Source organism: Sus scrofa, unplaced genomic scaffold (assembly GCF_000003025.6).
Source record: "Sus scrofa isolate TJ Tabasco breed Duroc unplaced genomic scaffold, Sscrofa11.1 Contig958, whole genome shotgun sequence".
Classification (NCBI taxonomy): domain Eukaryota; kingdom Metazoa; phylum Chordata; class Mammalia; order Artiodactyla; family Suidae; genus Sus; species Sus scrofa.
This window is the reverse complement of record NW_018085359.1, coordinates 61669-87215: the sequence shown is the minus strand read 5'-3', so window position 1 is coordinate 87215 and position 25547 is coordinate 61669. Positions and strand designations below refer to the sequence as shown.

Genomic DNA, 25547 nt, shown 5'->3' with positions numbered 1-25547 from the left:
CAAAACTCTGACAACTACCATTTCACTCTCTGTCTCTTAGAGTTTGCCAAAATACATTGGATGTTTTAGTTATTAAGATAGAGTTTGGATCCATCTTAAGAAATGGGAGGAATATTACATGAAAAGTATAGAAACAATAAGAAGGGAGAGCAGTGCTTATTTTGCAAAGATAGAAACAAAACTACACATGATCGAGAGTCCTGGGTAGTGCATGTAGAAAGTGATGTGCTATGCTAAACCTTGGATGGGCTATGACTTTCACGGGGAGTGCAAATAATAGCACAATTCCATCAGCACTGTTTGAAGAGGAAACGTCATGTTAAGAAAAAGCAGAGAGCCAGAAAATTGCACATAGACTATGTGACTCCAGATTCTGAGTTTATTGTTGTACATATTTGATTTTCATGCTGTTACCAGTTGAGAACCAAATAAAGATAGCACAGTTATTGAGATTAGACTATTCTGCTGATAATCCCCCACAGGACACACTTGATGTCCCTGTTCCTCAGGCTGTAGATGAAGGGATTCAACATAGGTGTGAACACAGTGTACATCACCGAGGCCACTGCACCCTTCCTGGGGGAGGAGGAGATGGCTGAACTGAGGTACACCCCAAGGCCTGTTCCATACAGCAAGCAAACAACGGACAGGTGAGAGCCACAGGTGGAGAAGGCTTTATACCTCCCTCCCGATGATGAGACTCTCAGAATGGAGGAAAGAATTTGAGCATAAGAATAAAGGATCCCTAAGAGTGGAATCCCACCAAAGATGGTACCAATGAAGTAGATTAATATGTTATAGGTGGAGGTGTCAGAACTGGCAAGACTAATGAGCTGAGAAAGTTCACAAAAGAAATGAGGGATTTTCACATCAGCACAGAAGGTGAGCTGTGACATCATCCAGTAGTGCAGCTGGGAGTTTAAGAGGCCAATGGAAAATGACCCCAGGACCAGCAAGCCACAGAGGCGGGAGTTCATGATCATCAGGTAGTGTAGGGGGTGACAGATGGCCACCAACCGGTCATAGGCCATGACTGTCAGAAGTAGACTCTCCAAACAGGCAAAAAAAGGATAAAAGGTCACCTGAGCTAGGCAGCCTGCATATCTGATAGTTTTGTTGTGTGTCTGGAGGTTCACTAGCATCTTGGAGACAGTGGTGGTGCTGATACTGATGTCAGCCAAGGACAGATTGGAAAGGAAGAAGTACATGGGTGTGTGGAGGTGGGAATCAGAAGTGACAGTCAGGATGATGAGCAGGATCCCAATTAGAGTCACCAAATACATGGAGAGAAAGATTTCAAAGAGAAGAGGCTGTAGGTCTGGATCATCTGAGATGCCCAGGAGGAGGAATTCTGAGAAATAGGTATGATTCTGTGGTTCCATGTCTAGGCGGAATATTTAAAACAGGAAGAGATTGGTGAATAAATGAAGCAATTTTTGAGGCACCAAGAGAAGTGTCCTTATTTATTTATTATTTTCTTATTTATTTATTTATTTTATGGCCACCGCTGTAGCATATGGAAGTTCCCAGGCTACTGACCAAATCAGAGCTGCAGCTGTGGGCCTATTCCCCAGCCATAGCAACACTGGATCTAAGCTGTATCTGTGACCTGTGCTGCAGCTTGCTACCATGCTGGATCCTTAACCCACTGAGCAAGGCCAGGGAAAAACACCACATCCTCATAGGTGCTCTGTCTGGTGGTTAACCCATTGAGCCATGGTGGGAACCCCTGGTGTTCATACTTTAGATTTAAGCAATTCACACAGAAATTATTCATGGTTCAAGAACATACACCCCAGCACCTTCAGCACTATTTCTTCATTGTGAGTGTCTTCTTCATTTTTTGTGTGTGTCTTTTTAGGGCCACACCCATGGCATATGGAGGTTCCCACACTAGGGGTCACATGAGAGTGTAGCCACAGGCCTATGCCACAGCCACATCCACCTGGGATCTGAGCCATGTCTGCAACCTACACCTACACCACAGCTCACAGCAATACCAGATCCTTAAGCCACTGAGCAAGGCCAGGGATCAAACCTGCATCCTCACGGATGCTAGTCAGATTCATTTCCACCGAGCCAGGATGAAAACTTCTGTGAGCTCCTCTTTATTGATGCCTGAGGCACTCAGTTGTTTCTTTATTACATCTGTTTTAGAGGCATGTGGCCAAAGACATCTGGACAATATATTGTGTGAAAACACATCCACAACATAGGAATATATCTGCCCCCTACTTTTGAAGGAACCAGAGAGAATAAAAACTATTTTTCTCTTTTTCAAATATCTTCTAATTAAGGATGCTAAAAGCAACTAAATTTGCCTCTCAAGAAATTTCGGTTCAAACTAATCAATAGACCATTAGGGCATAATGGATGGTGGCTCATCCTGATGGCAGGAGTGGCTCCTAAGAGACATCTTAGCACTGAATAAATGCTCAATCATGGTTTGTCAATCAGAATTTGAATCATTATTGGATGAGTTAGTCATTGATGAGATACAATCCTAATAAAGATTTAATGTTATTATATTCTCCTATAAGGAGAGAGAGAGAGAAGCCTATCAGGTCCCAGACAACTCATTCAGAGTGAGTGGAAATCATAAAATGTGTCTCAGGCACAAAATCAGATTAACTACCCCTTTCTTTCTCTCTCTCTGTTTTATTTTAATGATTCAATACTTAAAAAAAACCCTGGATGTTATAGATCCTAATAAAAGGAAAATGAGGAGTTCCCATCATGGCTCAGCATAAATGAATCTGACTAGTATCCATGTAGATGCAGGTTTTATCCCTGGCCTTGTTCAGTGGGTTAAGGATTTAGCATTGCGATGAGTTGTGGTGTAAGTCACAGACGTGGCTCACATCTGCCTTTGGCATAGGCTAGTGGCTACAGCTCTGATTTGATCCCTAGTCTGGGAACTTCCATATGCTGGTGCAGCCCTAAAAAAGGCAAAAAAAAGAAGAAGAAGAAGAAGAAAGAAAGTGATAAGACCCTCAGGAAGTGACACAGAGGCATACTAGCACTGTTTCATCTTTTGTGTAATGTTATAAGACATCACTGGAAGAAATGAAACTATAGGCAAGAATGTGCACAGTGTGTGGAAGATGTATTGCCCAAATTTTTCTGAGAACCAAGGAAGAGTCTGTACAATATCTAACACAGATTTTTTGTTCTGGTAGCCTGTTCTGTGCTAGGCTAGAAGAGGATCTGAGAAGATCAAAATAAATGAGACTCAGATATTTCCCTCCAGGTATTTGGAAGCTACTTGCATGAGGACAAAATAAAATGTTTTGAAGCATCTATGGAAAACCAAGCCTCAGATCACAAGATAGATTCACTGAGTGTACTTCACCTTGAGGATGATAAAGATGATGTGATGCTGATGACAATGTATAAAATTTACTTTACTATTACTATAATGTATCAATTTCAAATAAATTCACATTCTTAGCACCCCTTTTGTTTCATTCTTAGTCAATGCAATGGTATCAATTGGATATCAATTTAGAGAACAACCCTGAAGCTCAAAGATACTTCAAACTTGCCCTGTGTCATTCAGATAACAAGTAGGGTGGGAAGGATTCAAAACGAAATTGTGCGTCACTGAGTTCAATGCGCTGAACTTGTCTGCTGTGTTTCCCTACTGGTCAGAGTTTCAGTGGAGGTTCAAAAGCCTCTTGCAAACTTCCTAAGTTAAACTTTTCAGCTTTTTCTAAATTCTTGCATAAGGATAGAATCCAACACCTTGACGCTTTACTCCTAGAGAGATAAAAATAAATAAGTAATCAGTTAATTATTCCAAATACATAACAAGTTAATACCAAAGTTACTTAAAATGTTTCAGAGAAAATAAAATAAGAAACATCTGCCAAAAAAAAAGAGAGAGAATAAAGGGGGAAGTGGGCCGTGAAGCAAAGTGTAAGAGAAGGGAAAAAAAGAACTGCTTGAATTGTCATGAGCTGATTCTTCCTGGGATCCCTGTGTTCAGCTGAGCCTTACTTCCTGTAGTTGATAGAGCATATGCCACCGATGCCCTCCACTGTGGTCATTCATGAACCCCCAAAGGGAAGAGCACAGTGAGCAGAGGTCTTTGCCTGGGATTAAAGGGGCAGAGTTTTCCTTTTGCTGTTTTTGTTTGTAGTGGGTTGATCAAATTTCTGAAATATGTCTCAATCCTTAAACATTTGTGACGTCTTTTTTCTTAAATCAAATCCAGCCCCTCTGATGATCAGTTGACAGTTGAGCAATTAGGATGAAAGCCAGATCTCAAACCCTAAATTGGCCTTCATATGCCACCTTAGGAGATTTTCAAGTCAATTCATTGTTAGAGAGGGACTCTCTGAACACAGGTTGTGTCACCAGGAGAGAGTACTGGGTAGGTGCCCTATGAATGGAGTTTCACAGTCTGCAATCAAATCCAACTTAACCCTATTTTTATTGCAAGCCTTGATAACATTCCTTTAAAATACTCTATCCCTATCCTCAACTGTAAAATGATGCTCATGCATGTTTGGAGGGTAATAGTGCAGAGAAAAGGCACAAAGCGCTTCATTAAAAATCTTAACTCAGCACCTGGAACATGAAATCCCTAGGTAAAGTTCTGTGACATTTGGGTTATTGTCAACATTTCCATCATCATCACCTTCATGATCATCTGGAGCACTTTAGGGATAGTTTTGAGGGACCTCTTTCCTTCTCAGTTTATAGAAAATATGCCTGCAGAAGCTGGAGCAGTGTGGGAGGAAGACAGAAATTTAAATAAGTGTTCTAGGATCCCCACCAGAACCAACAACATCAAATTCTTGGCTTGTGAGCAGAATCTTTGCCTTTTGCTATCCTGCCCCTGGCTTTCTCAAATGTCCCCCTGGCTTGACAATGAGAAAACAACCGTCTCCCCCTGCACCTGGCTCTCCCTCAGCTGGGCTGTGTCTCTGCTGGAGCAGGATGGAGAAAGGCAGATGGCGGCAGCTTTGTTCTTGGCACTGGCAGGAGGCAGACATAGATGTGGACCTCCTGGTGCAGACAAAAACTCTGGGAAGATCACACACACAGAATGGAACCCATTGGACTGGAGAAGCTACCTGAAGAGCTGGGAAGCGCAGGCTGATTATTTACAATGTGGCAGCCTTGAAACCTCAATGCACACAGCAGGTAATTAGACAAATTGGTCCTTGGTCTCTCCTTGGTCTCTGAGGATTTGCTGATTTAACCGAGGGAGAAAAGGAGGAAATTGAGTGTATTAGGAAGGATATAGGCCTTTCAAGTTCTCAGGAGGAGGCTGACTTCTACTCTTCCCCTCTGACTTCAAAGCTGCTTATCTCCTCCTGAAATTCAGACAGCTTGTCTTTGTTTTTCATTTAGAGAGAGAATTTTGTGACTTTTGTATCTGTAAATCCATTGAATTAGTTACGTGATTTACAGAGATTGAGGTCTTCCATACCGAGATTCGGAGAGCATTTCTATTTTCTTAGTTAAGATTTAGGTCTCTGGGAATTTCCTGTTTTTGTTTATGTGGCCATGGTTTGGGGTTTTACCTTTTGTTTGCTGGAGATTTATTGGTTTTGCTACTTTAAATGATAGTTCAAATTCTAGTTCTATTTTTACATTTCAAAGCCTAGTTAATATAAAATTCTAACTAATTTTCCTGTCTAGTTGATATATGTCGCTACATTACACAACCGGGAATTTTGACATATTGATCTGGTAACCTGCTAGTTTGCTTTAATACTTCAAGGGGGCTCAGAGAGGTCTACATTCCAAATGTCAACCAGGGCTGAAGTCCTATCGTTCCTTGACCAGAAGAGTATCTAATTCCAAGTTCACTTACGTGGCTGTTGAGAGGATTGCATTCTTTGAAGGCCAGAGGTGTCCTGTAGTTTCTGACCAAGTGGACCTCTGAAAACATGGCAGCTGGCTTCCCTCATGGGTGAGGTGGTGAGACGGTAGGAGCGGGCTGCAAGATGAAAGCTGAGTCTTCCTACACATTCACGTTGGAAAGGATAGCCCATATTTATTTCCAAGTTCTATTCTTTGGAAGCAAGTCCCTGTGTCCAGTACACACATAAGGAGATGGGTATATAAATGGTATGAATACTGGTGGTGGGGTTTATTGGGAGCATTTTGAAGCTGTGCATTGCACAGTGTTCAGTCTCTGGCAGGAATGTTGATGCTAAGAAGAATGTGGTTACGGAGATATTTTTTTAAAAAAAATATATAGTTGATTTACAATGTTTCTTCAATTACTGTTGTACAGCAAAGTGACCCAAACCTACACAGTACCCTTTGTAGAGTAGGTCCCCATCTCCCATCTACTCCAAATGTAATAGTTTACATCCAAAACACCCCCAAACTCCCCATCCAACTCATTCCCTACCTCCTGACTTGGAAGCCACGTGTCCATTTGCTATGTTTGGGAGTCTTTTGCTCTTTTGTAGACAGGATTGCTAGTGCCATATTTTAGATCCCCAAATTAGTGATATCATATGGTATTTGACTTTCTCTTAATTTTTTTATTTTTAAATTTTTTTATGATTTTTTTCCATTATAGCCGGTTTACACAGTTCTGTCAGTTTTGTACTGAATAGCATGATGACCCAGTTACACATACATGTATGCATTCTTTTTTTCTCACATTATCATGCTCCATCATAAGTGACCTGACATAGTTCCCAGAGCTACACCACAGGATATCATTGCTAATCCATTCCAATGCAATAGTTTGCATCTATTAACCCCAAGCTCCCAATCCATCCAATTCCTCCCCCTCCCCTTTGGCAACCACAAGTCTATCCTCCAAGTCCATGATCTTCTGTGGAAAAGTTCGTCTATGCCTTAAAATAGATGCCAGGTATAAGTGATATCATATGGTATTTGTCTTTCACTTTCTGGCTTAGTTCACTCAGTGTTAGAGGCTCTAGTTCCACCCATGTTGCTGCAAAGGGCATTATTTCACTCTTTTCATGGCTGAGTAGTATTCCACTGTGTATATATAAAACATCTTCCTAATCTGGTAATCTGTTGGTGGACATTTGGGTTATTTCCATGTCTTCGCTATTGTGTATAGTGCTGCAATGAACATGCACATGCATGTGTATTGTTCAAGGAAGGTTTTGTCCGGTTATGTGCCCAAAAGTGGGATTGCTGGATCACATGGTAGTTCTATGTACAGATTTATAAGGTTCCTGCATGCTGTTCTCCATAGTGGCTGTACCAGTTTACATTCCTACCAACAGTGAAGGAGGGTTCCCTTTTCTCCACACTCCCTCCAACATTTGTTATCTGTGGATTTATTACTGATGGCCATTCTGACTGGTGTGAGGTGGTATCTCATTGTAGTTTTGATTAGCATTTCTCTAATAATCAGGGATGTTGAGCATTGTTTCATGTGCTGGTTGGCCATCTGTATATCTCTTCCTTGGAGAAATGTCTATTCAGGTCTTTTGCCCACCTTTCAATCCGGTTGTTGGCTCTTTTGCTGTTGTGTTGAATAAGTTGTTTGTGTATTTTTGAAGTTAAGCCCTTGTCAGTTGCATCATTTGAAGCTATTTTCTCCCATTCTGTAAATTGTCTTTTTGCTTTCTTTTTGGTTTCTTTTGCTGTGCAAAACCTTGTCAGTTTGATTAGGTCCCATTAGCTTATTTTTGCTCTTATTTCTGTTGCTTTGGAAGACTGACCTGAGAAAATATTTTTAAGGTTGATGTCAGAGAATGTTTTGCCTATGTTCTCTTCAAGGAGTTTGATGGTGTCTTTTCTTATATTGAAGTCTTTCAGCCATTTGGAGATTATTTTTGTGCATGGTGTGAGGGTGTGTTCTAGTTTCATTGCTTTGCATGCAACTGTCCAGGATTCCCAGCAATTCTTGCTGAAAGGACTTTCTTTTTCCCATTTCATGTTCTTGCCTCCTTTGTCAGTGTTTAATTGACCATAGGTGTCTTGGTTTATTTCTGGGTTCTCTATTCTCCTCCATTGGTCTGCTTGTTTGTTTTTGTATAGGTACCACTGTCTTGATGCCTGTGGCTTTGTAAGATTGCCTGAAGTCTGTAAGAGAGATGACTCCTGCTTGCTTTTTGTTCTTCAGAGTTGCTTTGGGAATTCTGGGTCTTTTCTGGTTCCATACAAATTTTTGGATAGTTTGTTCTAGTTCTGTGAAAAATGTTGTGGGTAATTTGATAGGGATTGCATTGAATCTGTAGGTTGCTTTGGGTAGTATGGCCATTTTTATGATATTAACTTTTCCAACCCAGGACCATGGAATATCTTTCCATTTCTTTCCATCTTCTTTAATTTCCTTGATTAATGTTTTATAGTTCTTGGCACCTAAGTCCTTTACCTCCTTGGTCAGGTGTATTCCGAGGTATTTGATTTTTTGGTTTGCAATTGTAAAAGGTATTGTATTTTTGTATTCCTTTTCTAATATTTCATTGTTAGTATACAGAAATGTGACTGATTTCTGAATGTTAATCTTATATCCTGCTACTTTGCTGAATTTATTGATCAGTTCAAGTAGTCTTAGGGTTTTCTATGTTTAGCATCCTGTCATCTGCATACAGTGACAGTCTTACCTCTTCTCTTCCTATTTGGATGCCTTTTATTTCTTTGGTTTGTCTAATTGCTGTGGCTAGGACTTCCAATACTATGTTGAATATCAGTGGTGAGAGTGGGCATCCTTGTCTTGTTTCAGGTTTTAGTGGGAAGACTTTCAGCTTTTCTCCATTGAGTATTGTATTTGCTGTGGGTTTGTCATAAATGGCTCTGATTATGTTAAGGAATGTTCCCTCTATACCCACTTTGGTGAGAGTTTTGATCATGAATGGATGTTGGACTTGTCAGATGCTTTTTCTGCATCTATTGAGGTGATCATGTGGTTTTTGACTTTTCTTTTGTTAATGTGGTGTATGATGTTGACTGATTTGCATATGTTGAACCATCCTTGTGAAACTGGGATGAATCCCACCTGGTCATGGTGTACTATCTTTTTTATATGTCATTGGATTCAGTTGGCTAAATTTTTGTTGAATATTTTTGCGTCTATATTCATCAAAGATATTGGCCTATAGTTTTGTTTTTTGGTGGTATCATTGCCTGATTTTGGAATTAGGGTGATGGTGGCATCATTGAATGTCTTTGGGAGTGTTCCTTCTTCTTCAAACTTTTGAAAAAATTTAAGGAGAATGGGCACCTGTTGATCTTTTTATGTTTGGTAGAATTCACCTGTGAAGCCATCTGCTGCTGGACTTTTATATGTAAGAAGTGTTTTTATGACCTCTTCAATTTCATTTCTAGTGATTGGTCTGTTAAGTTGGTCTGTTTCTTCTTGATTCAGTTTTGGCAGGCTGTCAGACTCTATAAAATTGTCCATTTCTTCCAGATTGTCAGATTTTATGGCATAGAGTTGTTCATAGTATTCAATCATGTTTTTTTTTTTTATTTCAGCAGTATCCATTGTGATTTCTCCTTTTTCATTTCTTATTTTGTTTCTTTCGGTCTTTCTCTCTGCTTCTTAGTGAGTCTACCCAGAGGTTTGTCAATTTTGTTTACCTTTTCAAAGAACTAGCTCTTGATTTTATTTATTTGGTTTCTATTGTTCTTTGAATCTCTATTTTTATTGATTTCCTCTTTGATCTTTATGATTTCCTTCCTTCTGCTGACTGGGTTTTTTTTGTTCTTCCTTTTCTAATTCATTTAGGTGGTGGGTTAAGTTGTCAATTTGAGATCTTTCTCCTTTTTTGAGGAAGGCCTGCATTGCTATGAATTTCCCTCTGTGCTGGGGTCAGCTCAGCAGGATGGGGCTGAAGAATGGGTGCTGTGGAACTTAAGGAAAAAGAGTTAACATAAAACAAGACACAGAGACATTTATCTTAAGTAAAGGTGGGAACCAGGGGACTCAAGGTCTCAGGGACCAAGAGCCCTGCCTCAAGAAACCACACTGCTTTTATTGTGAGATCAAGTGAGGAGTGGCTATGGGTGGATGATACAGGGTTTGTTCACTCTTATACTATTTAAAAAGCCACTTAGGTGGTAAAGGGTTAAGCTCTTACTCTGACCTCTAGGCACATAACAGTTCTTAAGCTTAAGTCACTTATGCCTTTAGGTCTTTGTTCTTAAGCTTAAGTCATTTACCAGTACTGTGACTGTTTTTCAAAGCAGGAAGATGGGATAAAGTAAAGAAGGACAAGATGGAGTTTTCAAGGAAACATGACTTGGGACACCTCTGAGCACTGCTTTTGTGGCATCCAACAGATTTTGAGAGGTTGTGTCTTCATTACCATTTGTCTCAAGGTATTTTTTTAATTTCTTTCTTTACTTCCTCATTGACCCATTGGTTTTGTTAAGTCTCCATGTAATAGGTTTTTTTCTCATTTCTTTTCCTGTAGTTGATTTCTAGTTTCATTCCATTGTGGTCAGAGAAGATACTTGAAATAATTTCTATACTCTTACATTTGTTTACGTTGGCTTTGTGTCCCAATATGTGGTCAATTCTTGAGAATGTTCCATCCCCTTTTCTTCTTCTTTTCCTTCTGGCATTCCTATTATGTGTAGATTGGCCTGCTTTATATTATCCCATAGGTCTCTTATATTGCTTTCATGTTTTTTCACTTGGTTTTCTGTCTGTTGTCCTGTTTGGGTGACATCCATTATTCTATCTTCCACGTCATTAATTCATTCCTCTGCATTATTCATTCTGATTTTTACGGCCTTTATATCCATTTTTATTGCTACAAATGAATTTTCTAGTTCTTGGCTTCTACTTACATTTTTTAGTTCCTTTCTGAGGGAGTCTGCATTACTGTTCATATCTTCTCTTAATTTCTTCAGTATTTTCACTGTCTCCCTTTTGAACTCCAAGTCAGCCAGACTGCAGGTTTCTGTTTCATTGCTGACTGCTTTGGATGAGTTCTGCTGCTGCTTTAACTGGGAATGGTTTCTGAGCTTCTTCATATCGCTTATATTTTTCTTTTTCGTGGTGGAGGTGCACGCCCCATGGCTGGGCAGGATTTACCCTGGTGCTGCTGCGAAGTGCTTCCTGAGGGTGGGCAGTGTTGGTGGGCCTGCTTTGAGGCAGCAGGGCATATCCCAAGGATGTGCAGGGCTAGCCATGGCACTCTGTGGCAGAGGGTGTTTCCCACGTGTGGGACTAGCAGGGTCACTCTGAGGCAAAGGAGCACTTCCCAAGAGTGAGGTTGGGCTGGACTGGCAGGTATGCACTGTGGTGGAGGTGAACTTCTCATGGCAGGGTAGGGCTTGCCCTGGTACTCCTGAGCCATGGAGCTCTTCCTGAGGGTGGGCGGTGCTGGGCAGCTTGCTCTGCAGGTGTTGAGTGCTTCCTGAGGGCAGGCAGGGCGGGCAGGCTTGCTCCACAGTAGTGGGGCACGTCCTGTGTGTGGGCAGGCTGGGCCAGGGAAAGCCATGGTGGTGGTTGGTTTCCCTCAATTGATGGCAAGTGGCTTTTGGCCAGGCACATGTGGGGTGGGGGAGGGAGGATGTGCTGGGAAGCTCTGCTCTCTGCTAGCTGGCAGGTAAGCATGCATGCTGGGGTGCAAGGAGTATTCTCCTCCTCTCCTCACCCCAACACTGGTGCCTTGTCTCTCCTGCAGCCCCAGACCTTCTCCCGGGTTCCCTCTGTTGTGGCTTTCCACTCCCCAGCTGTTAGAGCATTGCTCCCTCCACCCATGACACACTGCTTCCTAATCCCTCAGGCTATCTCCACACTGCCAACCCCAGCCCGCACCCAGGGACTAACCTCTGGGGCCTAGGTCCCAGTGCCCAGTCCCCACCCGAACATCTCAGTCTTTAGGGCCTGTGCCATGGTTCCGATGATCTGTGCAGCTCTCACTCTGCTTTTCAGATCTCAGACCTGCTGCTGCATTTTTCTCAGCATCTGGAGATCCCTCCAACTGGGTTGATCTTTCTGTCAGTTAGGTGACTTTCCAGGTTTGAGGGTTCCATTTCTCCTTCACAGTTCCCTCTTAGGAGTACCAGTCCAGTCCTGATTCCCCTTCTCTCTCTCTCCTCTTTTCTCTTGTTTTACCCAGTTATGTCAAGAGACTCTTGCCATTTTTGGAGGTTTAATTTCTTCTTCCAGCATTCAGTTGCTGTTCTGTGTGAGTCGTTTTACGTGTAGACTTGTGTAGATTTGTTGTTGTTGTTGTTGTGTTTGTGGGAGAGGGCAAGTGCATCCCCTACTCTTCTGCCATCTTGCCTCCAATTATATGTGTGTTTAAATGGCAGGAGGAATTTTGGGGGGACAAGATGGCAGGAGGGTAGAGAAGGGTTATAGAAAAGGAAGTGATTTTGGGGAAATTTTAGAGTGCTTGGGAAGTAGGCAAAATCTAATCCTAAACTGAAATCCTTTATTGATGGGATGAGGGGATCTGATATGAAAGTCACTTCCAAAGCTGAGTTTCAGAGGACATGTATAAAAACCAAAGACATTTACCTTTGTGCCAAAAATGAGGATAAGCTTTGTGCTCTTTTACTAATTTTCCCTCACATGATGAGTATCCTTGAGGGACATAGAAAACTACCTTCTCCTATTATCTTTTTAGATCTCCAACTGAGAAATTTCTTTCCTCACCATTTTTTCTTTGTACTCGTAGAACTTATAATAGTCACCTTTCCTTTAAAATCTTAGACATACTATTACATGGGGAAAAAGGATGCCATTGAATTTCATTATAGTAAACACAAACTATATGTTTCTTCTCTAAAGTATTTGTACAGCACTCTATTTAAGGTCTAATGGTCCGTGGAAGAAAGGATATACTGAATGTATTGATATTTGTCAGGGGAGGGGGAGGAGAGGGCAGGACTGGGAGTTTGGGGTTAGTAGATGCAAACTATTATGTTTAGAATGGATAAAAATCTAGGTCCTACTGTAGAGATCAGGGAATTGGATCCAATCTCCTAGGATAGACCATGACGGAAAAGAATATTAAAAGAATGTGTATAATATGTATGTGTAACTGAGTCACTTTGTACAGCAGAAATTGATACAATATTGGAACCTATAACTCAGTATTATCAAATATATCACAATATAAAAAATTAAGTGACTTCACTTTCCTTGCAAAGTAAAGGAATAAAAATTTTACATGAATATTTATTCAAGAATAAATTTTCTTGAATAAAAATAATATTTTCTTCAAAACTATACAATGTAAAGTTATACTTATTCTCCACTCTGGCTATACTGTTTTTGAATATATAGACAAAAGATATTAACTATCAGCTCTCAAATTACTCAAGTTCTCATTTGCAAAAATAAAATTGTAAGATCTCCTCTCATAGTCCAGTTTGAGCATCAGAGTTCACTGTCAGTGAAGTTGGTAGGTGATTTAGCTTAGTGGGAAAAATCAGAGTAACTAAACCAGTTATTGGATAGCTTTTCAGAAAACCAGAATAGTACCTCAGAAACTATAGGTAGGAGCTCTAATGGAAAGATTGATATGCACAGATACCTGGGTATGTACCAGAAAGGAGCCCAAAGAACACTGATCATAGCAGGATACTGCTCAGCCATAAAAAAGAACAAAATAATGCCATTTGCAGCAACATGGATGCAATGAGATGATTATACTAAGTGAAGTAAATCAGAAAGAGAAGGACAAAACTCATGTTATATCACTTATATGTAGAATCTAAAATATGGCACAAATGATCCTATCTGTAAAATAGAAATAGTCTCACAGACATAGAGAACAGACTTGTGGTTGCCAAGGGGAAGGGGAGAGGGATTGGGATGGACTGGGAGTTTGGGTTTAGTTGTTGAAAACTATTACATTTAGAACTGATAAGCAATGAGGTCCTACTCTATAACCCAGGGAACTTTATTCAGTCTCTTGGGATAGACTATGATGGAAGATAATATGAGAAAAGGAATCTATATATATGACTTGGTCAAAATTCTATACAGAAGAAACTGACATAACACTGTAAATCTACTAAATTCTAATGAAAATAAAATTAAACAAAGAGCATGGATACAAATTGATATCCTAATGAGGTTCTTTTCCTAATTGTTAAGAACATGATTTTTGTTAGCCTTGAATATCAAAAATTAAGATAAAGTTAAGTTTATTCATAATGACTTGCATGTCTTAACAATCCACAGGCACCTTTAGAGCCACGTGGTAACTGGAAATATGAAAGCATCCCACTAAACTTAATTGTACACCCTAGGTAAAGACATGCCATTACAATCCCTTTTTGTTTCCTGAGCACAATTTGCAGTCTTCTAAATTCAGAATCTCACAACATACCTTTATTCCCCATGCTATGCTTTATCATTCAGAGTTAAAGAAAAAAGAAACCATTCTTGTTATTTTAATGAAGATAATATAATGAAAGTCATTGATTCAATATTTATTGAAAGGTTAAAGGCATAGAAGAAAAAAATGTGGTAACATAAAGACATAGTTTCACGCATCACAAAGAGAACAAAGAAATTTCAGCTATGTGTGGGGATGGATGTTAACTAGATTTAATGTGTTGATTCACAACATATAGAAATATTAAATATTTATGTTGTATGCCTGAAACTAATAGAATGTTATATGTTATGACATCTCAACAAGTTAAATTGTTCTACTTTTTACTTATGTTATAATGAGAGGCGACTTCCAAGCTTCTTATACTCTGGACTCAACAGTCTACTAATATTTTAATCTGTTCTTATATTCCAATGAAATATAAGAGAATATTGGAGAATAGACTTGTGGCTGCCTGATGGGAGGGGGAGGGAGTGGGAGGGATCTGGAGCTTGGGTTTATCAGACACAACCTAGAATAGATTTACAAGGAGATCCCGCTGAATAGCATTGAGAACTATGTCTAGATACTCATGTTGCAACAGAAGAAATGGTGGGGGAAAAACTGTAATTGTAATGTATACATGTAAGGATAACCTGACCCCCTTGCTGTACAGTGGGAAAATAAAATTAAAAAAAAAAATAAAAATAAAAATAAAAAAAAATAAAATAAAAGACCAATGGAATAGAAAAAAAAAAAAAAAAAAAATATTGGAGGATAGTTGACTTAGAATGTACAACCTTAAATTATCTATGTAATGTGATTGAGGAAACTTTGAGTAGAATAGAAAGGATATTTATCAGGAAAATTGGAAAAACCTCTCTGCTCTGATAGATCCTCTCCCATCAACTCCTTGGGCATTAAGCATCTGCATTTTACACAGGAAGGTCCCAATTGATAACTGATTATCCAAACTAAATAGTAATAGTGCCTACTTTCCAAAAGTTTAGATAAGAAATTAAATATCCACTGTACCTACTCAAGAATCTTCTCAAATTTATTAAGGGGTAAATATTCATAGATGTATTTGTTCTAAAGGTAAGGTTTAGATTCACTGAACAAATGGGGAAACATATAGGAAAATATAGAAGATATCCATAACAAGAAAGAGAGAGCTATGATTCTTTTGCAGTGAGAGAAATGAGAGTGCTCATGACTAAGAGTTCTGGATAATGCACAAGGAAAGTGAGACAAGTGTACTGATGTACTATACATAATCCTGGAGTAACCGACTTAAGTAGTAAATCAAAAATAACCCCCCAATTTCATTAGAGTTATACTGAGAGTAACAGCTGTATAAACAAATGACAAAGGGCGATATGGGTCCATACATAACATGTGAGTTCATATTCAAAATTTCTTGTTGTGCATATTGGATTTTGCTGCATTTTCCTGTCCTGTGAACCAAAAGGATAAGACAGATACTGAAATTAGGCTATTCTGTTGATAATCCTCCACAAGGCATTCTTGATATCTTTGTTCCTCAGGCTGTAGATGAAGGGGTTTAACATGGGGGTGACCATGGTGTACATCACTGAGGCCACTAAACTCTTCTGGGGGGAAGGGGAGACAGCTGAACTGAGGTACACCCCAAGAGCTGTTCCATAAAATAAACAAACAACTGACAGGTGAGAGCCACAGGTAGAAAAGACTTTGTACTTCCCACCTGTTGATGGAATTCTCAGAATGGAGGAAACAATTTGAGTATAAGAATAAAGGATCCCTGAGATGGGAATCCCACCAAAAATGGCACCAGTAAAATAGATTAATATGTCATCAATGGAGGTGTCAGAACAGGCAAGATGGAGAAGTTGAGGAGCATCACAAAAGAAATTAGGGATTTTCACATTTGTGCAGAAGGTAAGCTGTGAAATCATCAAGAAGTGAATCTGGGAGTCCAAAAGGCTGATGAAAAATGACACCAGGACCAACAAACCACATACGTGGGGCTTTATGATAACCAGGTAGTGCAGGGGGTAACAAATGGCCACTAACCGGTCATAGGCCATCACGGCCAGGAGTAGACTGTCCAAACAGCCAAAGAGGAAAAAAAAGGACACCTGAGTGAGGCAGCCTGCATAAGTGATGGATTTGCTGTGTGCCTGGATATTCACCAGCATCTTTGGGACTGTGGTGGTGATAAAACCAATGTCAGCCAAAGACAGATTGGAAAGGAAGAAGTACATGGGGGTGTGGAGGTGGGAATCAGAACTGACAGCCAGGATAATGAGCAGGTTTCCAAGTATGGTGACCAGGTACATGCAGAGGAAGAGCCCAAGTATGAAGGGCTGAAGTACTGGATCTTCTGAGAGTCCCATGAGGAGGAATTCTGAGACATGTGTAAGATTCTGTAGTTCCATGTAGAAGAGACACCTTTTGAAGAAGAAGAGATAGTTGGAGTTCTCTTGCAGTGCAGTGGGTTAAGGATCTTGCATTGTCTCTCTGGTATATTGGGTGACTATTATGCCACAGATTCTATGCCTAGCTCAGTTAATTCCACATGCTACAGGTGCAGCTGAAAAAAAAAATCTAGAGAGACATTTGGAGTAAACAAAACAAGACACCCAGATAAGTGTATACATTTTTGATTCAAGAACGCTACCAGTAAAATATTCATACTTGAGGACCATACACCTCAGGACCTTCATGAATATTTCTATTTGAGTTCTTAAAATAATTTTCTTCTTCATGTCTGGGTTATTCACTTTTTTCTGTACACAGTCATGTTAGAGATGTTAGGCTGAAGAATGTTATAGAAGAAAGGAATTCTTGAGATAATAAATTCTTGAACACAGTAAAATATCAGTCCTCAATTTGAAAAATAGAATGAATATTCTCTTCAAGAGAAAATTGTTCCAATTAAATGAAACTATGAAGCACTATAAGGTATTTAGAATGAATAAGCAATGAGGTCCTTCCATGTAGCACAGGGAACTACTGTATCCTGTCATTGGGATAGATCATGATTGCAGACAATATGAGAAAAAGAATATATGTATATTATGACTGGGTCACTATACTGCACAGCAGAAATTGACTCAACAGTGTAAGTAAATATACCCTAATAAATTTAATAAAGTGGGAAATAAATTAATAAATTAAAAAAATTAAAGTACCTATTCTTATACAAATTCTCTTGATTTGGAGTGTAACACTTGGAGAGATAAAACTACATTAAGGATCCTAAATTAAAATCAATCAGTCATACTCTGTATTTTTATATGGCAATTATTTTCATGTTTTGTTTTCATAATTTGGTTATGACAGCCATCTTTTATGGAGACCAGTACTCACTTAAATATGTAGGCCATCTGGTCCAACCACTAAAATATAATTCAAACATATAAATATTTGTTCTTGCTGCACTTCATATTTTGATAAATTTGCTTTTGCTATAGGCACAAAATCATGCATCACTAATTAAAGATGGTATTGATTTACAGTGCACCAGCGATTAAACATTATTTAACTTTTAATGAATATTCTGTACCTACTTTTCATTTTTTGGTGATTTTCATCAGTCTGTACTATCTCAGGGAAATGTCTGAGGTTGAGTTTGCTTTTTGCTATTTTTGTTTTCAGAGGCTTGATAACAATTCCTTTTTTTTTTTTTTTTGTCTTTTTGCCATTTCTTGGGCCGCTCCCGTGGCTTATGGGATGTTCCCAGGCTAGGGGTCTAATCAGAGCTGTAGCCGCCAGCCTACGCCAGAGCCACAGCAATGTGGGATCTGAGCTGCATCTGTAACCTACACCACAGCTCATGGCAACACCGGATCCTTAACCCACTGAGCAAGGGCAGGGATCAAACCTGCAACCTCATGGTTCCTAGTTGGATTCATTAACCACTGCACCATGATGGGAACTCCAACCATTCTTAAATATGTCTGTAATCCCAAATGTTTGTGAATGGTTGATTTCTCATCAAAGCCAACCTTCTTATGTACGGTTAAGAAATTTATAAGCAAATTTGGTTTGATTTATTCTTGTTTTTTATTGCCATTACTCTAGGAGGTGGATCAAAAAAGATGTTGTGATTTATGTCAAAGAGCATTCTGCCTATATCTCAAAGTGTTTTATAGTATCTGGCCTTACATTTAGGTAATTAATTCACTTTGAGGGTATTTTTTTTTTTTTGGTATGGTGTGAAAATGTTCTAATGTCGTTCTTTTACATGCAGCTGTCCATTTTTCCCAGCACTACTTACTGAAGAGACTGTCTTTCCTCCACTCTATGCTCTTGCCTCCTTTGTCATAAATTAGTTGACATAGGTGCTTGTGTTCATTTCTGCTTTTATTTTAAATCACAACAGTAAATATTAACTTTATTGATTACTATCAAATGGATCATTTCATTTCTGGGCTTTCTATCCTGTTTCATTGTTCTTTATTTCTGGGGTTTTTTTTTGTGCCAATACCATATTGTTTTGATGATTGTAGCTTTGTAGTATAGGCTAGAGTCAAAGCGCCTGATTCCTCCATTTCTGTTTTTCTTTTTCAATATTGCTTTGGCTACTTGGTGTCATTTGTATTTCTTTTTTTTAAGTGTTTTATTTTTTAATTTCTTTTATTTCATGCAAATTTTAAGATATTTTGTTCTTATTCTCTGAAGAATGTCATTAGTAATTTGATAGGGATTGCACTGAATCTATAGATTGCCTTGGTCATTTTGACAGTATTGATTCTTCCAATCCAAGATCATGGTATATCTTTCCATCTGTTTGTGTTTTATTCCTAGGATTTTATTCTTTTTGATGCAATGGTAAGTGCAATAGATTTCTGTGTATGAATTTTGCATCCTGCACTATGACATGACTCTGTCAATCAACTATAATCTAATAAATTGACACAACTCTGTAAATCAACCCTTCTCTAATAAAAACTAAAAAACTTAAATCAGAGTTTGAATCATAGTTGGAAGAATGGGTTTATCAATGAAATGCAATCCTAAGAAATTATTTAAGGACCTTTTATTTTATTGTACTGTAGAGAGATAGAAGCCCATTATGTTCCAGGGAATTCATTCATGAAACATGTAGAAATCTTAAAGTGTGTCTTAATTCACACAATAAAATTCTCTCTCTCACTCTCCCTTTCTTTATAAAGAAAATATCATATTTTAAATGAATATTTTATATTCCATTAGGTAGAAAATGATAGATTTCCTCAGAAAATCTCTGACAGAGATACACCAAAGCACTGTTTTATTGTTTGTCCAGTGCTGTGGGACATCTCTAGAAGGAAGAAACTACCCTCCATGTGGAAGTCACACTGCCTAAGCTCTCTTTCAGATGAAACAAGGAGGTCTATTCAATATTTAGTAAAAATAGTTTTGCTTGCAGCTTACTCTGTGCCAAGCCAGATATAGGCTCTCTGGAAGCAGAAATGAATGTAATTTTTTCTTACCTTTATTTGGCCCTATACATATTTATGAATTATGTTCTTCAGTTGTGATACCTGTTAAAGCAAATATTGAAACAAACTGATCTCAGATTTAGATTTTGAGTTATCCAAAAGCATTAAAATAAGATTGTAAAAAAATAATAATAAATATCCATCCAAAATGATGTTCTAAAATGTATTAACATAGTAGTAAGCAATTATAAACTATCAATTTTTAAATTTTTAAAATTTGGTATGTTTGAGGTACAGTTGATTTTACAAAGAACCATGCAGGTCATAATCTTCTGAGACAAGAGGTATGATTAAGTCATTATGGTTTTGTGATCGTAATGCCTTTGAGATCCCTCAGTTTTATCAAGTGTATTAACAGTTTGTTCCTTTATATTATGGTTACCATAGTCTGTCTATTTTTATAGAGAGGCATTTGGATAGTTGCTTATTTGAGTCAATTATGGATAAAGAAATTATAGCTAAAAAATACATGAAAGTGATTCAGTTGTTTCCCTCCAGCCACTCAGAAACCACCTTGTAAGGACAAAAATAAAGTGTTTTCTCAGGGCTCTGAAGAAAACTAAAACTTTGTATTACTGAAATACATGGCATTTAATAATAACGATAATGATAATGCCAAAAATATACTTACTGCAAGCATCCATCTCATAGTTACTCACATATTCAGTACTTATTATGTTTAATGCTTAATCATTACAGTTATATGGACTGGAGATCAATTCAGATGATAAAGCTGAGGCTCAGAGATCCTAAGAACTTGTCTTGGGTCACACAGATAATGAATAGAACAGAGGGATTTAAAATTAAATGGAGTGTCTCTGAAGCCCATGCACTGACCATGTCCATTGTTTCCTTCCACTTCAGAGAGTCTAAGCCGAGGTTCAGAGCTCTGTTTCCTAAGGTATATCTTTTAACTACTTCCTGTTTCCTGACTAAGAATGTAACCCAACACTCTGATTTTATGTCTCCTTTAGAGACTGAAGGGAAATAAATTATAAGCATGAAGGAGGAAGTAGATAGTAAAACAAAATCAAGGAACAGGGCAAAGAAAGAGAGAGAACTGTCCTGGATCACTGTGTGTCAACAAGTTCTGTGACTTCCACCTATGGTCTCAGATAACTTCCTATGACTTTTTTTTTTCTTTGAGGGACACACCTGCAACATATGGAAACATTCCCAGTCTAGGGGTCAAATCAGACCTGCAGCTGATGACCTATAGCACAGCCACAGCAACTCCAGATCCAAGCAGTGTCTGCGACCTACAGCAGAGTTCGCAGCAACGCCGGACCCTTAACCCAATGGGGAAGACCAGGGGTTGTACCCCCGTCCTCATGGATACTAGTCTGGTTCATTATCGCTAAGGCACAATGGGAACTCCACTTCCTATAACTTATGCAGCAGGTGACACCTTCTACTCGCCAATGTGGTCTTATAGGAATCCCAAAAGGAAGAGCATAGTAAACAGTGGGTCTCTGGCAGCAGTGACAGAAAAGAGAAATATCAAGTTGGACTGACAGATGAAAATATGTCTAGATGCCCTGTGAATGGAGTCTGAATTTTGCATTCAAATCTGACTCCACCCCTTTCTATCCAAGACTATATTTACATACTAGTACATATAAATGTTTTCCTGTCCTTACCTGTAAAATAATGATAGTGAAGGTTGTTCTTTTTTCGGGGAGGTTATATAGAAAAAAGTTAACAAGTAACCTTAAAAAATCCTATCTCAGTGTTCCCATTGTGGTTCAGAGGGTTAAGAACATGGCACAGTGTCCACGAGGATGCAGGATCGATTCCTGGCCTCACTTGGTGGGTTAAGGATCTAGCAGGTCGCATGTGCAGCTCTGATCTGGTGTTGCTGTGGCTATGGCCCAGCTTGCAGCTGTGGCTCTGACTTGATTCCTAGACAGGGAACTTCCATATGCTGCAGGTGCAGCCATAAAAAGAAAAAAAAAATACTTATCTCAGAGTCTGGCACTAGGAAACCCTACATAAAATGTTCATGATATTGTGATCAATGTCATCATTTCCATCATTGTCATCATCACCTTCATGATCATTTTGGTGATTAGCAGACAGTATAGAAGGAAATATTTCCTGCTGTGGTGAGAGAGATGTCTACAGGTGCTAGAATCAGTGCAGGATGAAAATAACATTGTTTGTGATATCATATGGTATTTGTCTTTGTCTTTCTGGCTCATTTCACTCAGTATGATATTCTCTAGTTCCATCCATGATGCTGCAAATGGCATTATGTCATTCTTTTTTATGGCTGAGTAGTATTCCATTGTGTATATATACCACATCTTCCGAATCCAATCATCTGTCGATGGCCAGCACAAATGAACATCTCCTCAGAAAAGAAAATCATGGACTTGGAGAAGAGACTTGTAGCTTACTGGTGGGAGGGGGAGGGAGTGGGAGGGATTGGGAGCTTGGGCTTTTCAGACACAACTTAGAATAGATTTACAAGGAGATCCTGCTGAATAGCATTGAGAACTATATCTAGATACTCATGTTGCAACAGAACAAAGGGTGGGGGAAAAATGTAATTGTAATGTATACATGTAATGATAACCTGACCCCCTTGCTGTACAGTGGGAAAATAAAAAAAAAATAACATTGTTTGTGAGAGTTCCTGCACCCCCAACAGAACCAGGATTTAAACCTCATAGATCTCTAGCTGAAACATTGGATACCGATTCCCTCCCCTATAGCTGTCCTGCTTATCTCAGTGATAAAGGGAAAAAAATGCTCCTCCAGCCTGTCTTCCATCCAGTTTCTCCCTGGGCACTCACCGGCTGCTCTGCATCTCTGCTGGGGCATGAGCAAAGACTGATGATCCCAAAACCCCTCTCTTGCCTCGTAAGCAATGAAAACTCAAGCACTGTTCTCAGGACTAGCATGGGTCCTCTGATGCAGGCAATGGATGACTCTGGGAAGAGAACATATAGGTATGAATCCCACTGGACTGGAACCAGAAACTGAGGAGCTGGAAGGCAAAAGTGATTATTTACCTTTGTGGGACCTTGGGGGCTCAATGCTCAGAAGCTCATAATTAGCCAAATAGGTCCAGGTCCTCCCAGCCTCTGAGGACTTGCTGATATTAGCGAAAGCAGGAAAGGAGAAAAGGGGCTATCCTTGGAAGAGTTTGGAACCTTCCTCATCTTAGGAGAAAGCTCAAATGTATGACTCACTTCTGACTTCCAAATTATAGGGATTCTTATAAAAATAACTCATATTCTATCAATTAAAAACATATAATGAATTTGGGTTTAGTAGATGCAAACTAGTGCCTTTGGAATGGATAAGCAATGAGGTCCTGCTGTATAGCACTGGGAACTACATTTAATCACTTATGATGGAGCATGATGGAGGATAATGTGAGAAAAAGAATGTATATATGCATGTGTGACTGGGTCACTTTTCTGTAGAGTAGCAAATTGACAGAACACTGTAAACCAGCTATGATGGAAAAGATAAAAATCATTTTAAAAGATAAATAAATAAATAAATAAGTTAAATATGCCTTAAATCTGAAAATCCATTAACTAATAATGAAATTTAGAGAGAATTAGGTCTTTTATATTCAGAATTAGATATATTTTCTTTTTTTTTTCAGTTAAGATTTACATCTCCAAGGAGAACTTCCTATTTTTCTTTTGATTGTCCTGGTTGACAACGTGTATTTTAGCAGTGGAAATAGATGTGGGCATTGGAGGTGGATATTTCTTGCTATTTTGAATGACAGCCCATTTTTTCATTTTTCTGCTGAGTTGATATATATTGGTACATTAGACAACTTCCTATTTTCATATACTTATCAGGGAGTTAACTGTTTGATTAAATACTTCAGGAAGTCTCACAGAGGTATACATTCAAAATGTAGGCCAGTAATATGGAGAACAGTATGGAGCTTCTTTAAAAAACTAAAAAGAGTGTTAGCGTGTGATCATGAAGTCCCATTCCTGGGCATTTATCCAGAGAAAACCATAATTTGAAAATATACATGCACCCATATGTTCATAGCAGCTCTATTTACAGTAGCCATGGAAGCAACCTAAATGTAATCAGTAGATAAATTGTGGTGTATATATATATATAGTGTGTGTGTGTGTGTATACACACACACGCACACATGCAATGGAATATTACTCAGCCATAAAAAATAATGAAATAATGCTATTTGCAGCAACATGGCTCAACCTAGAGATTTTTATTTTATTTTTTTTATTTTTTTTTACATTAATCTAATTTATTTATTTATTTTTTTATTATTATTTTCCCACTGTACAGCAAGGGGGTCAGGTCATCCTTAGATGTATACATTGCAGTTACAGTTTTTCCCCCACCCTTTGTTCTGTTGCAACATGAGTATCTAGACATAGTTCTCAATGCTATTCAGCAGGATCTCCTTGTAAATCTATTCTAGGTTGTGTCTGATAAGCCCAAGCTCCCGATCCCTCCCACTCCCTCCCCCTCCCATCAGGCAACCACAAGTCTCTTCTCCAAGTCCATGATTTTCTCTTCTGAGGAGATGTTCATTTGTGCTGGATATTAGATTCCAGTTATAAGTGATATCGTATGGTATTTGTCTTTGTCTTTCTGGCTCATTTCACTCAGGATGAGATTCGCTAGTTCCATCCATGTTGCTGCAAATGGCATGATGTCATCCTTTTTTATGGCTGAGTAGTATTCCATTGTGTATATATACCACTTCTTCCGAATCCAATCCTCTGTCGATGGACATTTGGGTTGTTTCCATGTCCTGGCTATTGTGAATAGGGCTGCAATGAACATGCGGGTGCATGTGTCTCTTTTAAGTAGAGCTTTGTCCAGATAGATGCCCAAGAGTGGGATTGCGGGGTCATATGGAAGTTCTATGCATAGATTTCTAAGGTATTTCCAAACTGTTCTCCATAGTGGCTGTACCAGTTTACATTCCCACCAGCAGTGCAGGAGGGTTCCCTTTTCTCCACAGCCCCTCCAGCACTTGTTATTTGTGGATTTATTAATGAGGGCCACTCTGACATGGTAGTTTTGATTTGCATTTCTCTTATAATCAGCGATGTTGAGCATTTTTTCATGTGTTCGTTGGCCATCTGTATATCTTCCTTGGAGAAATGTCTATTCAGGTCTTTTGCCCATTTTTCCATTGATTGATTGGCTTTTTTGCTGTTGAGTTGTATAAGTTGCTTGTATATTCTAGAGATTAAGCCCTTGTCAGTTGCATCATTTGAAACGATTTTCTCCCATTCTGTAAGTTGTCTTTTTGTTTTCTTTTGGGTTTCCTTTGCTGTGCAAAAGCTTTTCAGTTTGATGAGGTCCCATGGGTTTATTTTTGCTCTAATTTCTATTGCTTTGGGAGACTGACCTGAGAAAATATTCATGATGTTGATGTCAGAGAGTGTTTTGCCTGTGTTTTCTTCTAGGAGTTTGATGGTGTCCTGTCGTATATTTAAGTCTTTCAGCCATTTGGAGTTTATTTTTGTGCATGGTGTGAGGGTGTGTTCTAGTTTCATTGCTTTGCATGTAGCTGTCCAGGTTTCCCAGCAATGCTTGCTGCATAGACTTTCCTTTTCCCATTTGATGTTCTTGCCTCCCTTGTCAAAGATTAATTGACCATAGGTGTCAGGGTTTATTTCCGGATTCTCTATTCTGTTCCATTGGTCTGTGTGTCTGTTTTGATACCAGTACCACACTGTTTTGATGACTGTGGCTTTGTAGTATTTCTTGAAGTCTGGGAGAGTGATGCCTCCTGCTTGGTTTTTGTTTCTCAGGATTGCTTTGGCGATTCTGGGTCTTTTGTGGTTCCATATAAATGTTTGGA

At 38.9% G+C, this 25547-nt stretch overlaps 2 protein-coding genes across 2 annotated transcripts; both read right to left on the bottom strand.

Moving 5' to 3' along the window:
* Window positions 1-452: 452 nt before the first annotated feature.
* Window positions 453-1382, bottom strand: LOC110259179 (olfactory receptor 18-like). Its single transcript, XM_021082509.1, has one exon. The coding sequence runs from the start codon at window positions 1380-1382 to the stop codon at window positions 453-455; it is 930 nt and encodes a 309-aa protein (XP_020938168.1).
* A 14354-nt stretch (window positions 1383-15736) lies between these two features.
* On the bottom strand, window positions 15737-24750 carry LOC100524668 (olfactory receptor 7E24-like). The gene is made up of 2 exons (XM_021082507.1): window positions 24730-24750; window positions 15737-16699 (listed from the first exon to the last, which is right to left on the bottom strand). The coding sequence occupies exons 1-2, from the start codon at window positions 24748-24750 to the stop codon at window positions 15737-15739; spliced, it is 984 nt and encodes a 327-aa protein (XP_020938166.1).
* Window positions 24751-25547: the final 797 nt, after the last annotated feature.